The following is a 16,801-nucleotide window of genomic DNA, read 5'->3' as shown; positions in this document are numbered from 1 at the left end:
GGCCCGCTTGACGCACATTGGGATTGAAACAGAAAAAGACAAAAAAGATAGACAGAATTTTTCTAAGAGTCGTTTTTTTATTTGGTGTGCAAATTATGCATATTCGGTTAGATTCTAAAATTACACTTAATTCAACTTCCAAAGTGAACGCTAATATGCATACTCCTAATGCCAGCTAGCAATTGCTTTAATGAACTGTGATAACCCAATATACTATGACTTGACGACCAGTCTTTATATGCTCATCCTGTTTCTTTTGTTCTTTTGATTTTGTTGTTTTGACTTTGAGCTAAATCACTACATTGCATAATTCAATGCGTGGAAGAATTTAAAATCCATTCAGTTGAAACAGTGATTGAGGTAAGTCGCAAGTCAAGCGTGGAAATCGTGACTTAAGTAAAACGAAAAACGTGATCAAAACGTAAGGCGAATTAAAAAAACATAGCAGGACAAGCCCTGACGTACAATTCAAAGAATTTGTATTGATTACACTAAAAACTGGACCTAGAAAGGACTATGGGTGACTTGGGAAAACCATTTCTAAAAAAAAACAGATCAAAAAATTTAAAAAAACGGAAAAATAATGTCAAAATGCGGCATTTGAACAAAAAACCACTAGTGAGAAATGGCAATTTCGTTCAAACAAAAAACTAGACCTAGAATGAACTATGAACGGATTGGGAAAATCATTTAGAAAATCCGACCCAAAAATTTTAAAAAAACCAGTAAAAATCAAAGTGAAATCACCGCATTTGAACAAAAAACCACTAGCGAGAAAGCGAACTTTTGTTCAAACACCGTTTTTTATTCTACTTTAAAATCAGAGCGAAAAAATTCCACTCCGCAAAACCACTCGCTTTTTCGCTCCACTTCATGTTTCGGCGTGACCAAAATCACTACTCCAATTTGACTTCAAAAATTATGAAAATGTGTGAACAGATCTTAAACAAAAGACAGCGCCCCAATACAATTCAAATTCTTTAATTGTAAAAAAGGAGAGTGCCTAAGTAATAGCCGTTGAGAAGCTGACGGCGGCTATTAAACAATTGTAATTTTAACCAATAAACAATGTAAATTAAACCAATAATTTTTTTAAAAAGCATTATTTGGCAAAAACTATGTAATCAACTCAATATTTGTTCAATGAAATACAATCATGGATAAATTAAGAGATTTCTTTGTAAATTGGTGTGCTTATGTTCAACTTTATATTTAGTTGGCACTATTTTGTCTGCGACTGTTTTGTCTGCTTTCTCAGGGATTGTATTGTCTGGGAATATTTTGCTATTCGGGTCTGTTTCGTCTGGGACTGTCCTGTCTGTTCACTTCCTTAAAGACATCGTGTTTTGAAAACATGAGGCGCAATTTCCAAATTCGCCTGCTGGTTTCGTAAACTGACTATTTTGTGGTAATTTGGCTCCATCATGCTCAACAAAACTGTTCGAGCGAGCGAAAAAGCTGGAGAGAACGATTTTGCTTTAGAAATGATGAATTCTTATTTTTCGTACAAAAATGGTAATAATGGTTCTTCCGAACTTTTCACTTCGTAGACTTTGTTCCTGGCAACATTGCCTTTTAAAGTTCTATGAACAAAAGCCAAACTTACTCCAAGTTGTCTCTCAAATTATAGACCAGATGGCAGTTGTGAAGACTTAAAACATCAAGACTTCAATATTTTTCTATTGAAAGCCATTTTTTTTCAGGAGAGTTTCTATTTTTCGAAAAACTCGTGTTTTCAATACTTCTCTCATCAAAAATGAATCACCTTTTTTGTAGAGCAATTCTGAACTTGAAAAAAAATTGAGCAGTTTTGGGATCAACAAAAGATTCCTTGCTCACATTGCAACTTCTTTTTTTCAAAGTATCCTTGTTTAACATCAGGAGGGCAACAAAAATAGCGTACATCCTTCAAAAAAGGTGTGACTTCATTCTGAGACATTGATAGCAGATATTTCTCCACCCACGAATGCACAAATTCAAGTGAGCCTTCGAGCTTACCTTTCCAGTCAAATTGAAAAACTTGAAGGCATGCCTAGATGTGGAAATGACATCAAGTATCCAATAGCCATTATCACAAATACTCTTATTAAGAGTTGATTAAGATAAACAGCGCTCTGAAATTAAACATTGGTCAAAAAACGAACAACAGATCAACTGACATAGATTAGTTGCGTACATGAAGTTTGCTTTGACATTATTGCAAATCATTAGTAAAAATTTGGCATTCATAATACTGACTTTAATGTCAGATTTATTCTGTAACTTGATGTACATTTTTTCATAATGCAGAGAAATTATTAACAAAGAAAGGTGTGGAAAGTTAGGAATGGAACCAAAGCCGTTCACATGATGAGCCAGTGACCCTACCAAATAGGGAAGGTCCATTTAGCCCGCTTCAACTCTTCACCTCCACGAAAACATAAAAATTGGACTTGCGTTGTTGAATAATAGGCTTTCAATTGGGATTGATCATCAATTTACTCAAACCGGGGGCTAAATAACTTTATTCCGTCCCATCCCAAGAAGTAGTTTTCACAACTTTATTCGGCCACACTCCAAAAATGCTCAATGTTCTTCAAAAAGTGGGGTCCAGTTCCAAAAAAAGCGGGTCTCAAACGCAAAAAGACCAAATGGTCGGCTTTGATTTAGCAGTGGTCCTGGCTGAACATGTAAATATAGAAATAGTGTTTTTGTCACATGGAGACATTAATCTCACTTCTTCGTGGTTGTACGAAAAAGTACTCTGATCCGATTGAGACGAAGCTGCGACACGTGTTCCGCGACCAGTCGCCTCGCTCTAACTCATCTGTATTAAAGCCATAAGGTAAGTTCTGATTTCCTAGTGAAATCCTATGACGTAATCGATGTACTTTTTAACCGCTCATGGTTATGGCAACGATTCACTCGATTAATTAATAAGTCACATCTTACATTTAAAATATATTCTAATATATACACAGATTAAACTTGTTAAAGATGGCTGCTTGATTTTGATACAATTCTCGGAAAAGATGGTTACTCGTATCCCACAAATTTATGGTAAAAGAAGAGAGCTGTGAAGCAAAGTTTTTAGTTGAAGCTCAATAGGTTCAATGGTTATCGTGCTATTGCAAATTCTCTTTGTAACAAGAAGCAAAACTGTGATAACATAAACATAATCAATGAGTATAAATGAGACTGCGACCGGTGCTATCAGTTTTGGTTTCTGTTGTTACTACTGAAATTAAAATATTTTGTTAGAACACTGTGGCATCTCCAATTGCTTTTTGGCGAGCGTTAGTTTTTGAATCGTTCTCTAGACTAACTAACGCTACTTCTGCAATCTTGTTCAAATGTTTCCGAGTGTTTCAAAAGTTTCTCCGAGTGATTCAACTGAGGAGTGACCAATACGGGGCTATATATTACTTATATATCAACCATGAAAAAGCTGCCAGCATGATCTGCTAGATACCTTCTCCGGTGCGTTCTTTCTTCTTGGCTCTCTTGATCTTCTTCTTGAACACTTTAGTTAGGAACTCCTCCCACTTGTTGTTCTCTCCCAAGTTGGACTTAAACTCTTCTAGAAGATTCTTCTGTTTCTCCTCTAGGCGCTCTATTTCCACTCGCTTCGTCTCCACTCTAGCCTTGCAGTCTGCAACCTATAACATGGAAGCAAAATTCATCTCACAATTAATCTAATAAAGTTCGATTACCTTTTCATCGTAGGAAACTTTTCAAAAAAGACTTCAGGTTCAAACACTAAATTTAAATTTGCCGAAAACAGTGAAACAATTTTTTTGAGAAAAATAAGACATCAGTATAGCCAAAATTCCATTCGGTTCAATTTAATCCGCTTAAAGGAATCGAACTTCTCAAGAGAAGTTGTGAGATTGAAATTTGTCGGTTTACAATACGTGACTCCAGTTACAAGCCAAAAAGACTTAAAAAATTTTGCCAACTTTCTTAAATAAATTTTAATAAAGCAATATTTAGTAGATCAAATTTTTTATTTTATTAAAATATTGGAGCTTGATAAAAATTGAGAAAAAAAGAGCAAAATGAAAATGGACCAGCCTAAGACGGTAAAAAACTTTTTTCCGCATAAAGCGCAAATTAAACAAGTCACTTGAAAATATTATATTGCTACTTTTGTTTTCTGTTCAAAAGCAGTGAACGTAGTTCAGAAAATATGCATCAAAATTTTGCGATTCTAAGCAAGATCAATGAACGACTTATTTCATGTTTTTGAAGCAATATATGATCTAAACAACAGCAGAGTTTGAACACTAAAAAAATACGTAAAACCCTGAGAAACCAAATGAAGGCCAGAAAGCCTTAGTTCAATCACAATTTACAAGCTTGTCAACAAACTTGCACAAACAAAAACAAACGTGCACATTCTACAAATAAAAACTATATTCACTAAATCTCAAAGAAAGGATCATGATACTAGCTGAGCGTTGGGTGAAGAATTGCACCTACCTGAAAAAATCAAAATAACACTAGCTTTAGCGCCCAAAATGAAAATCTCGTGTTTTAAAAACCAAATCTGTAAAGTACTAAAAAGCCAAAAATAAGCACAAAAAAAATAGTCACCGGTCAAATTAAGACACTAAGTTTTATTTATGCAACTTTCGCAAACAAGAATTATTCTAGTCTGTATATGAATAGTTACGCTAGTTTTGAAGCAGCTTCAAGGAAATTATTATTATTGTAAAAAATGGTTCTAGCATATAAAAGCCCATTTTTAGTACAATTTTTGAAAGTTTCAATGCTCAGTTTTATACGCATATCGTTGAGAAAACGAAGGTAAGACTCATTTTCATAATTGCCATTCAAAATATTCGTTTAAAAACTTTTTCGTTTAAAAAAGAAAATATTTTTTATACTTGCTCCGATATTTAGATATCTGGATATATATAGTGTATGGGGATACACTAAATAAAACATGGGATATTTCGCGCTCTTACATTTGTATCCTAATCTCCGCGCTCCTGGGGTCTAGACCGGATTTGTCAGCGTAGAAGATAATTATTAACTGAAAATCTTGGATAAGAAAGCAACTACTAGAAACTATTGCCAAGAAAAACGTATAAAAGCTATTCTTTAGAGAATATCGATAAAAATTTAATTCTTGTTCTTTGATAACTATTTCAAATGTGTCACAAATTAACTCTATTTTTGAAGCTCAGTCCACCGGCCAAATAGTTAAACCACTAAACTCAAGGCTTCAAAAGGCGAAAAAAAAATCCTTCCATTTGTTCGACCCCAGCCACGTATATAAGTCGATCTGCACCCACAAAAAAGTTATATTTTCCTGCTTATAACAAATGTTTCGTTTGACAAATGCTGGTTTAGTTTATTGAAGTGAGAAAACTTTTGACACAACGTGTACAAAAATTCGTAAAAATGTAACTATTTATATAGCCAATAACAACGAAAAACTTAATAATTTAGGGCTGGGGGTTAATACTTATTTTGGTGTCCGGAATATTAGCCGACGTGAAAATTAGCCCAAAAAGTTAAAAGTAGGAAAATTAGCAGAACTAATTACTGAGATAATTGCTGTAAGCAAACATAAGTAGGACGCACAATTATCTAACTTGCTTAACATGAAATTAACGCATTTGGCCATGCCTCGAGGGCCACGATTACGTACAACTATGCCGACGTAATACTATGCCGACGTTTAAGAGTACCGAAAGTGAAGCTTATTTCAAGAGTGCCGAAAACATGAAAAGAGTGTTTATGTGAATTCAAGAGCATCTAAATTAAATTTAAAAAACTTTCAGGGTACGCTGATCACATGTTCGGTTGTGATAGATTCATATCAAGTCCCACGGGCCGCTGAGGCATGGCCATTGTCCGCAATTACTTTTGTTTACTTAATATTTGTCTTTATGCAGTTTTCTTTTACTAAAAAACAATAAGTTTTATAAGAATGCCGAAATTGATTCTCGATTGTGATTGGACGATAATTTTTTTGCGTCATCGCCGTAAAATGACGTGATTAGTTAACAAATTTATCAAGATAAAAATTGAATAAATTTTCGACACTCTTATAATCGGCATAGTATTACGTCGGCATAGTTGAACGTCACCCGGGCCACGGCCATGCCTCAGCGGCCTATGGTACTTGATATGAATCTATCACAAAAAACATCACGACCGATCATGTTATTCTTGCATTTACATTTGTGAGTTCTCAAATCTGATTGGTTAATGACTCCTTTTCGGCTAATATTCAATTCGGCTAATTTTCCTTTCGGGTAATATTCACGGCACCACTTAAGTTATATTCAAGTTGTTTTCGTCAAACATGTACTAATTCCAAGACTTCGCTGTTGTAGTATTTTGTAAAGGCACATTATTCGTATATGTATATGTTAATAGTATTGAAAGCCAGCGCTAGTGAAAATGGCAGAAATATCAAAATATAGAAATTTCATTGCCAGTCCATCACTGTTTCATAATGCACTCAAAAAAACTCCCATCTTTTCAAAGAGAACGTAAACATTAACATAAGCATGCTCAGAAATTGCGCTAAGCCGAAAGAAGAGTTTAGAAGCCGAAACTTTGAAAGTTTTTGGATTAAACTAATCTCGCGTTTGTTTGTGTTAGATTAATATCAAGTCCCACGGGCTACTGAGGCAGGTCCACACGCGGTAGAATATATTGTCTATAATTAGGCTATATCAAATTTGGGTCAATTGAACGCATAAAGTTAAATCGTTTTAATTTTCTCAACCAATCAGATTCGTATAAAATTCTGTATTTTGGTACGTCTATTTGTTGAGACGTCACCTTGAAAGCCATTCACATGCTACATGTATAAACGGGGGGGGGGTGCAAAATTGCGCGGGCGGTTAATAACGGACAAGATCCTAAGCTTTTGCACGTGACAAAAATGAATAATTACCACCAACAATAAGATCAATTTTGCGACAACATTCCAAAGCTTTAATTTTGTTTCACCAGCAAAGATAACGATTGGTCACAATTGGTTGGTTTGCCAGACACAAGGGCTCTCAGAGCAATTTATGCTCCTTAACTGCGAAGTGACTGACGATCAGTCTTCTTGTCAACCCAAACGTTGCTTGAGAGCTGATTACTCTCTAAAATGTAGGAAGCAATAAATGATTACCAAGAAATATAGAAGTTCGGAAGCAAATCCGTTCGAGCAAATACTGAATCAAAACATTAAAAGAATCAGTAAACAATGATTTGAAATGCAGTAGTATTACTTATTATTACTAGTGGAAATGAATTATTTAGACTTCGCGAACAACTTAAGTAACTGTGAGTGTCACTGTCCACTGACCTTTTGTTCCATGTCGACCTTCTCATCGTATTTGTCGTTCACTTTACCAGCCAGCATGTTCTCTCTCTTCTCAAACTCCTTCAACTGAACAAACTCTTCAAACAGTGTCGTGTTCCTCAGGTCAGCTCTCTTCAAGTCCACCTAAAAATCATAAGAAAATCGTGACCTCTGTAAAACGATAAAAAGTAAAGCGAATTAATTAAATAATAACCGCTTCAGTAGCTGAATGTGGCTATTAATAAGAACTTTATATGAATTTCATACGAACATTCATCTCACGGCTGTCAGTTTCTCCTTTTTTTTTTACAAACTATCGTTCTTTTCGAGAATATTGATACATACGCAAGCAAATCAAATCAATTATTTTCAACAAATCTGAACGAGACAATTACGAACGGGCTCTAGCCCAATAATGCTCTGTAACAGTCAATTTAGAGAATGCATTTGTACAAGAAGGCTCGGTACTGTGCGTTCGCAAATTATGTTCCGAACTCACTCATCCACATTTTGACTTAATTGTCAACCAAATGAGGAAGAGATAGGAGGAAGAAACATTCAAAAAATCACATACTGTTCGAAAACAATTGGTGTATGAGTAAAAAAATATAGTGACAAAATCAAACCTCTAAATGAATTAATTAATGCCGCATTAGAAGACCGTGATCTTTTATTTGAAGTAACATCTAGTAACAAAGTCAAAATAGTATCAGATAACACTTTAACTAAACGATTCAACTTGTACTTTACTGAAAATTAGAAATAAATTGACTTTAATGAGACTAGGTAACAAGCCAACAAAAAGGAAAACAAAAGAGGCAATGCTCAAAAATCCACCAGAAGTCGAATGCAAATAAGTTCCGAAGTCTACTAAACAAAAACTAGATCGATTCGCAGGTAACTGCTTCAGAAGCCAACTTTACCTGTCTTTAGAGACACTAAGTTATAAGGCCACAAAATAACAACAAATACAGGGAGGACAAAAAAACACAAAATTGCCGAAAAACAAATTTTTGAAGACATTAAAAGTATGAAATTTTAACGGAAAACATGGAAAATATTTTATATATTCACCAGTTGAACATCAGTAGGGCCGGTTTCTAAAGTGGCATTATCAAAAGACAACAAAAAACCAGCATTATTGATCAAATTCATAGGCACAAAATTTTTTAATGAAAACTAAGTGCCAAAATCATGAAAGTGTCGGTTGAAATACAAAACCAGTAGAGATTAGAATTTACTTGAAAAGGAAGTGGATAGGAACTAACATTTATGAGAATAATTTATAAATAGACAAAAATAGATAAAAAAGTTCAACATTATATTTTTTTAAACAAGTAAATCCAATGTCATTAAAACCATCAGTTGTCAACTGAAGGAATTAAATATAAGCACAAAAACTTCATTAGGAACGGTATTGATATTTGTCATTAATCAGAATGTGTCATAGGACTACAAAAAGAACATCAATTATAGGCAAAATTAAAATCGAAATAAATATTCGACTGAACCTTTGCTCAAGATTTAACGGGACCTGTGATACTGTAACATGTGAAAAAATAATCACAAATACAGGCCAAGCGCAATAAACAACCATTTTTTTTATATCACTTAAAATAATAAAAAAGACTCGCTAAAGCATAAAAACCCTAATAAATTATTTTTTGCGCTACTCAATATCAGACAGGACGCGTAATAGAACTAGGTTACTAGAAATAAAGTTAGAAAGTACACAGAATTCAAAAAATCACTGATATTTTGAACAAATATAGTGAAAGTCATAAGGGCCATTCATTAAATCAAAACCTGTATACAGGGTAATTTGGTAATTTTAATCCAACCTAGAGGAACTGGGACCGACCATGTATCGACTAAGCGATAAGTTGAAAGAAACGAAGAAAAAGGTGACAAAGATCAGCCATTCATTGATATTTTTGAACAGAAATATACATTCAAAGACATAAAAGCCAATAGGTGTCAATTGAAAACATTGGATAGATCCACTAATACCTCTTTTAGGTAACGGATTAGACCTTTGATTATTGAGATTCAGTCATAGGACTCGAGAAAGAACAACAAATGCAGGCAAAATCCACATTTTCATTAAAAATTAACGAAAGCACTCTGCCGCATCCATAAAAACCAAGAAACTTACTCTGAATATATATTATTTTCTTTTGGGCCCCAATTAAGATTAGGTGCCATCTATCGTTAATTGCAGCTCTGAATAAAAGCAAACTTTCTGTAATAAAAGTAAAAATTGGCAAAAATTTTTTACAAGGAGTGCGCTTCAAAACAATAGAAATTTTTCATTGTAAAATCCCAGATGAGAACAAAACTGGCTTTTAATTAACGCAAATATTTCTAATAGCTGATCAAAAGATAACTTTGCCAAAGGAAAAATAATACATCATGAACAAATGCTTTTTTCAAAAACCTCGATTTATATTAGCAGACGACCGGCAAAATTGTTAGTTCGAGAACAACTTCCTAGGAAAGGGCGGTTAAAATAAACAGCCCTCATCTTGAGATACAATAATTTCGTGAGGAGTGTGTAAGTTTATAGCACCAGAAATCTAGACAAGGTGAGCAACACAAGCATATCTGGTCTATTTTTCATGAAAAAACGGAGAATTTTCAAGAAGAGTCGATTCAAACAAATCAGCAAGTCCTTAAGCTTTAAACAACTAACAAGTAATTAATTCTTCATTTTATCTGCAAAACTGAACAAAATTTCATCAAGAAATACAAAGATTGTGAACAAAACCGAAATTCATTAGAAGAAAGTTTGTTGCTTTCTTACGCAAAAGACTAAATTTAAATTACTATTCTGTTAAATTTGCTGCGTCAGGGGATTGTTGCCTGCGTCTCTCATGGTGTCTAGAGACTTTGTTGTCTTCTTGCGCACAAAACTAATTCATTTTTTAATAACAAAGAAGAAATTTTAGTGAGACGGCGTTAATCTTACCTTGAGAGAGCGGAGAGCTTTTGCATGTGCCACAAAAAAACAATGCGCTTAGAGAAGCTTGGTGGAAACTTATCACTCTTAGTCTTCGCTTCGAATTCTTTGTTAAATTTGTTATCTGGACGTGCATTTTTGCATCATTGGTTCTGCATCGTTAAATTCTGTAGTTTGATGCTGATTTGTAATGCTTGCAATATATAATTTTGTAAGTCAAAGGAAATGAAATTGATTTCCTTTCAAAACTCAAAAATTAATGCCTTTTCATTAAAAAATTGTTTACAATTTATTCATGCTCAATTTATTTTTATTTTCAAAGGATATATTCTGATGTAAATGCTATCCGATTTTCCTAAAGAATTTGTTGCCTTCATGAGCGCAAATCGAATCCATTTATTACATTTAAAGTTTTTATTACGCATGTAAACTGTCTTTATCTCGAACAGTGACGGGAGTTTGTTGCTTATTTGTAACTTCAATAGAAAACAAATCTAATTTATTTCCTATTGAAGTTTCTGATTCGCATGTAAGTTACCTATGTTTCTCACAGTGACAAGAGAGTTTGTTGCTTTCTCACTCAGGAGACTTGCATGCACCATAAAACGTATGCGCTAGGAGAAGCTTGGTGAAAGCTTATCTCTCTTAGTCTTTATTTCAAGTTCTTTTTATTGTTAAATTTGCTATCTTGACGTGCAATTTTGCATCGATGATTTCGCATCGTTAAATTCAGTAGTTTCATATTCTCAAACATTGATACTAATTTGTAATGCTTTCAATATACAATTCTGTAAGTCAAAGGAGTTGAAGTTGATATCCTTTCAAAAATAAAAACTTATGCCCTTTTTATTTAAGAAAATAATTGTTTACAATTTATTCATGCTCGCTTTATTAATTTTTTCAAAGGATATATCCCGAATTAAATGCTATCCCATTAATGCTATTAAATGCTATCCCTAGAGTTTGTTGATTTCTGGCGTGTAAATCTAATCTATTTTCTATTAAAGTTTCTGATTCGCATGTAGGTTGCCTGTGCCTCTCACAGTGGCAAAACAGTTTGCTGCTTTCTTACGCACGAGACTAATTTACAATTCTTTTAAATTTGCGGCGTCATAGGTTTGTTTCCTGCGACCCTCATGGTGCGCAGAGAATTTGTTGCCTTCCTCCGCACAAATCTAACTCATTTTTTTAATAACAGAGAAAAAACTTTAGTGAAGACTGCTGTACCTTACCTTGAAAGGGCGGAAAGCTTTTGCATGTGCCATAAAAATATGCGCTTAGAGAAGCTTAGTAAAAATTCATCACTCTTAGTCTTTGCTTCGAATTCTTGTTTTTTAACTTTGTTATCTGGCGCGCATTTTTGTATCATGAATTCTGCATCGTTAAATTCGGTAGTTTGATGCTGATTTGTAATGCTTGCATTATAAAATTTTGTAAGTCAAAGGAGTTGAAATTGATTTTCTTTCAAAACACAAAGCTTGAGCCCTTTTCATTAAAAAAAATTGATTACAATTTATTCATGTTCGCTTTATTTTTGTTTTCAAAGGATACATCCTGAATTAAATGCTATCCGATTTTCCCAGATTGAGCGCAAATAGAATCCATTTATTACATTTAAATTTTTAATACGCATGTAAATTACGTTTATCTCTAACAGTGACGAGAGGTTGTTGCTTATTTGTAACTTTAATAGAAAAAAAATTCAATTTATTTCCTATTATATTAAAGTTTCTGATTCTCATGTAAGACTATATTATAATTCTTTTAAATTTGCTGCGTCATGGGTTTGTTGCCTGCGTCTCTCATGGTGCCTAGAGAATTTGTTGCCTTCTTGCGCACATATAAAATTCATTTTTTAATAACAGAGAAGAAACTTTAGTGATGACGGCGTTTATATTACATTGAAAGAGCGGAAAGCTTTTGCATGTGCCACAAAAAAAAATGCGCTTAGAGAAGTTTGGTGAAAACGTATCACTCTTAGTCTTTGCTTCGAGTTCTTTTTATTATTAAATTTGTTATCTGAACCTGCATATTGGCATCATTGGTTTTGCATCGTTAAATTCGGTAGTTTGACACTGATTTGTAATGCTTGATATTTGTTATTGAAGTTGTAAATTACCTATGTCTCTCACAGTGATAAGAGAGTTTGTTGCTTTCTCACGTACGAGACTAAATTACAATTCTTTTACATTTGCTGCGTCATGGGTTTGATGCCTGCGTATCTCATGGTGGCTAGAGAATTTGTTGCCTTCTTGCACACAAATTTAATTTGTTGTTTTAATAACAAAGAAATTTTAGTGAAGACGAAGTTTATCTTACCTTGAAAGGGCGGAAAGCGTTTGCATGAGCCATATACAATATGCGCTCAGAGATGCTTGTTGCAAACTTATCTCTCTTAGTCTTTGCTTCGAATTGAGTTCTTTTTATAGTTAAGTTTGTTATCTTGACGTGCAATTTTGCATCATTGATTTCGCATCGTTAAATTTAGTAGTTTCATATTCTTAAACATTGATACTGATTTGTAATGCTTTCAATATACCATTCTGTAAGTCAAAGGAGTTGAAGTTGATATCCTTTCAAAACTAATAGCTTATGCCCTTTTTATTTAAGAAAACAATTGTTTACAATTTATTCATGCTCGCTTTATTAATTTTTTCAAAGGATATATCCCAAATTAAATGCTATCCCATTTGCCTAGAGTTTGTTGATTTCTGGCGTGTAAATCTAATCTATTTTCTATTAAAGTTTCTGATTTGCATGTAGGTTGCCTGTGCCTCTCACAGTTGGCAAAACAGGTTGTTGCTTTCTTACGCACGAGACTAATTTATAATTCTTTTAAATTTGCTGCATCATAGGTTTGTTGCCTGCAACCCTCATGCTGCGCAGAGAATTTGTTGCCTTCCTTCGCACAAATCTAATTCATATTTTTAATAACAGAGAAAAAATTTTAGTGAAGACTGCTGTATCTTACCTTGAAAGGGCGGAAAGCTTTTGCATGTGCCATAAAAATATGCGCTTAGAGAAGCTTGGCAAAAATTCATCACTCTTAGTCTTTGCTTCGAATTCTTTTTGTTAACTTTGTTATCTGGACGCGCATTTTTGCATCATTGATTCTGCATCGTTAAATTCGGTAGTCTGACACCGATTTGTAATGCTTGCAAAATAAAATTTTGTAAGTCAAAGGGGAGTTGAAACTGATTTCCTTTCAAAACACAAAGCTTAAGCCCTTTTCATTATAAAAATTGATTACAATTTATTCATGCTCGCTTATTCATTTTTGTTTTCAAAGAATATATCCTGAATTAAATGCAATCCGATTTTCCTAGAGAATTTGTTGACTTCTTGCGCGCAAATAGAATCCATTTATTACATTTAAGTTTTTAAAGCGCATGTAAATTACCTTTATCTCTAACAGTGACGAGAGGTTGTTGCTTATTTGTAACTTTAATAGAAAAAAAATCCAATTTATTTCCTATTATATTAAAGTTTCTGATTCGCATGTAAGTTACCTATGTCTCTCACAGTGACAAGAGAGTTTGTTGCTTTCTCACGTACGACACTAAATTACAATTCTTTTAAATTTGCTGCGTCATGGGTTTGATGCCTGCGTATCTCATGGTGGCTAGAGAATTTGTTGCCTTCTTGCACACAAATTTAATTTGTTGTTTTAATAACAAAGAAATTTTAGTCAAGACAAAGTTTATCTTACCTTGAAAGGGCAGAAAGCCTTTGCATATGCCATATACAATATGCGCTTAGAGAGGCTTGTTGCAAACTTATCTCTCTTAATCTTTGCTTCGAATTGAGTTCTTTTCATAGTTAAGTTTGTTAACTTTACGTTCATTTTTGGATCATTGAATCTGCATTGTTAAATTCAGTGGTTCCATATCCTTAAACATTGATGCTGATTTGTACTGCTTGCAACATACAAATTCCGGAAGTCAAAGGAGTTCAAGTTGATATTCTTTCACAACTCAAAACTTATGCCCTTTTCACTTAAATAAAGAATGGTTTACAATTTATTAATGCTCGCTTTATTATTGTTTTCAAAGGATATGTCCTGATATAAAAGCTATCCGATTTTGCTAAAGAATTTGTTGCCTTCATGAGCGCAAATCGAATCTATTTATTACATTTAATTTTTTTATTACGCATGAAAACTGCTTTTATCTCGAACAGTGACGAGAGTTTGTTGCTTATTTGTAACTTTAATAGAAAACAAATCTAATTTATTTCCTATTGAAGTTTCTGATTCGCATGTAAGTTACCTATGTCTCTCACAGTGACAAGAGAGTTTGTTGCTTTCTCACTTAGGAGACTAAATTACAATTTTTTTAAATTTGCTGCGTCATGGGTTTGTTGTTTATTTGTAACTTTAATAGAAAAAAAATCCATTTTATTTGCTATTATATTAAAGTTTCTGATTCGCATGTAAGTTACCTATGTCTCTCATAGTGACAAGAGAGTTTGTTGCTTTCTCATTCAGAAGACTAAATTAGAATTCTTTTAAATTTGCTGCGTCATGCGTTTGTTGCCTGCGTCTCTCATGGTGCCTAGAGAATTTATTGCCCTCTTGCGCACAAACAAAATTCATTTTTTAATAACAAAGAAGAAACTTTAGTGAAGACGGCGTTTATCATACCTTGAAAGGGCGGAAAGCTTTTGCATGTATCACAAAAAAATGCGCTTAGAGAAGCTTGGTGAAAACGTATCACTCTCAGTCTTTGCTTCGAATTCTTTTTATTGTTAAATTTGTTATCTGGACGTGCATTTTGGCATCATTGGTTTTGCATCGTTAAATTCGGTAGTTTGACACTGATTAAAAATGCTTGAAGTTTGTAACTTTGTAAGTCAAAAGAGTTGAAGTTAGCTTCCTTTCAAAACTCAAAGCATATGCCCTTTTCAATAAAAAAATTGTTTACAATCTATTCATGCTCGCTTTATTTTTGTTTTCAAAGGATATATCCTGAATTATATGCTATCCGATTTTCCTAGAGAAATTGTTGCCTAATTGCGCGCAAATCGAATCTGTTGATTACGTTTAAAGTTTCTAATACGTATGTATATTACCTTTATCTCCAACAGTGACGAGAGGTTGTTGCTTATTTGTAACTTTAATAGAAAAAAATCCAATTGATTTCCTATTATATCAGTGTTTCTCATTCGCATGTAAGTTACCTCTGTCTCTCACAGTGACAAGAGAGTTTGTTGCTTTCTCACGTAAGAGACTAAATTACAATTCTTTTAAATTTGCTGCGTCATTGGTTTGATGCCTGCGTATCTCATGGTGAAAGAGAATTTGTTGCCTTCTTGCACACAAAATTAATTTGTTGTTTTAATAACAAAGAAATTTTTAGTGAAGACGGCGTTTATCTTACCTTGAAAGGGCGGAAAGCTTTTACATGTGCCATATACAATATGCGCTTAGAGAAGCATGGTGGAAACTTATCTCTCTTAGTCTTTGCTTCGAATTGGGTTCTTTTTATTGTTAAGTTTTTTAACTTGACGTGCATTTTTGGATCATTGATTCTGCATAGTTAAATTCAGTGGTTCCATATCCTTAAACATTGAAGCTGATTTGTACTGCTTGCAACAAAAAAAAACTACGGAAGTCTAAGGAGTTCACGTTGATATCCTTTCAAAACTCAAAATTTATGCCCTTTTCACTTAAATAAAAAATTGTTTACAATTTATTCATGCTCGCTTTGTTATTGTTTTCAAAGGATTTATCCCGAATTAAATGCTATCCCATTTGCCAGGAGAGTTTGTTGCTTTCTTGCGTGTAAATCAAATTTCTTTCAATTAAAGTTTCTGATTCGCATGTAAGTTGCCTGAACCTCTCAGTGACAAAACAGTTTGTTGCTTTCTTACGAACGAGACTGAATTACATTTCTAATAAATTTGCTGCGTCAAGGGTTTGTTGCCTGCGTCTCTCATAGTGCCTAGAGAATTTGTAGCTTTCTTGCGCACAAGTCTAACTCAATTTTGAATAACAGAGAAGAAATTTTATTGAAGAAAAATATGCGCTTAGAGAAGCTTGGTGGAAACTTATTTCTCTTAGTCTTTGCTTCGAATTGAGATCTTTTTATTGTTAAATTTGTTAACTTGACGTGCATTTTTGGACCATTGATTCTGCATCGTTAAATTCAGTGGTTCCATATCCTTAAACATTGATGCTGATTTGTAATGCTAGCAATATAAAATTTTGCAAGTTAAAGTAGTTGAAGTTGATTTCCTTTCAAAATTCAAACCTTATGCCCTTCTCATTGAAATAATTTTTTAATAATTTATTCATGCTCGCTATATTTTTGTTTTCAAAGGATATATCCCAAATTAAATGCTATCCGATTTTCCTAGAGAGATTGTTGCCTTCTTGCGCACTAACCTAATTTCTTTTCTGTTAAAGTTGTTGATTCGCATGTTAGTTGCTGCGCCTCTCGCGGTGCCTGGAGAGTTTGTATTGCTGATACTAGTACTGAGAACTTAGATTTAATGTCTACCACTTTTTAAATTAGAAGATAATCAATTTGTTGGTCTCCAGTAGC

The 16,801-nt window shown here is 33.7% G+C and overlaps 1 protein-coding gene across 6 annotated transcripts in view; it reads right to left on the bottom strand.

The window, feature by feature from the left end:
• Window positions 1-16,801, bottom strand: part of LOC142344658 (cilia- and flagella-associated protein 44-like) — a 139,135-nt gene that overhangs the window by 11,180 nt on the left and 111,154 nt on the right. For all 6 annotated transcript variants that reach the window (XM_075396484.1, XM_075396486.1, XM_075396488.1 and 3 more), the window contains 2 exons: window positions 7,301-7,441; window positions 3,452-3,638 (listed from right to left, as the gene is read on the bottom strand). In XM_075396484.1, coding sequence (XP_075252599.1) covers window positions 3,452-3,638; window positions 7,301-7,441 — 328 coding nt within the window. The remainder of the gene's footprint in view (window positions 1-3,451; window positions 3,639-7,300; window positions 7,442-16,801) is intronic.

This window comes from Convolutriloba macropyga, chromosome 8 (genome assembly GCF_964194025.1).
Source record: "Convolutriloba macropyga chromosome 8, txConMacr16.3, whole genome shotgun sequence".
In the NCBI taxonomy this organism is placed as follows: domain Eukaryota; kingdom Metazoa; phylum Xenacoelomorpha; order Acoela; family Convolutidae; genus Convolutriloba; species Convolutriloba macropyga.
This window is presented reverse-complemented; position numbering and strand designations above follow the sequence as displayed.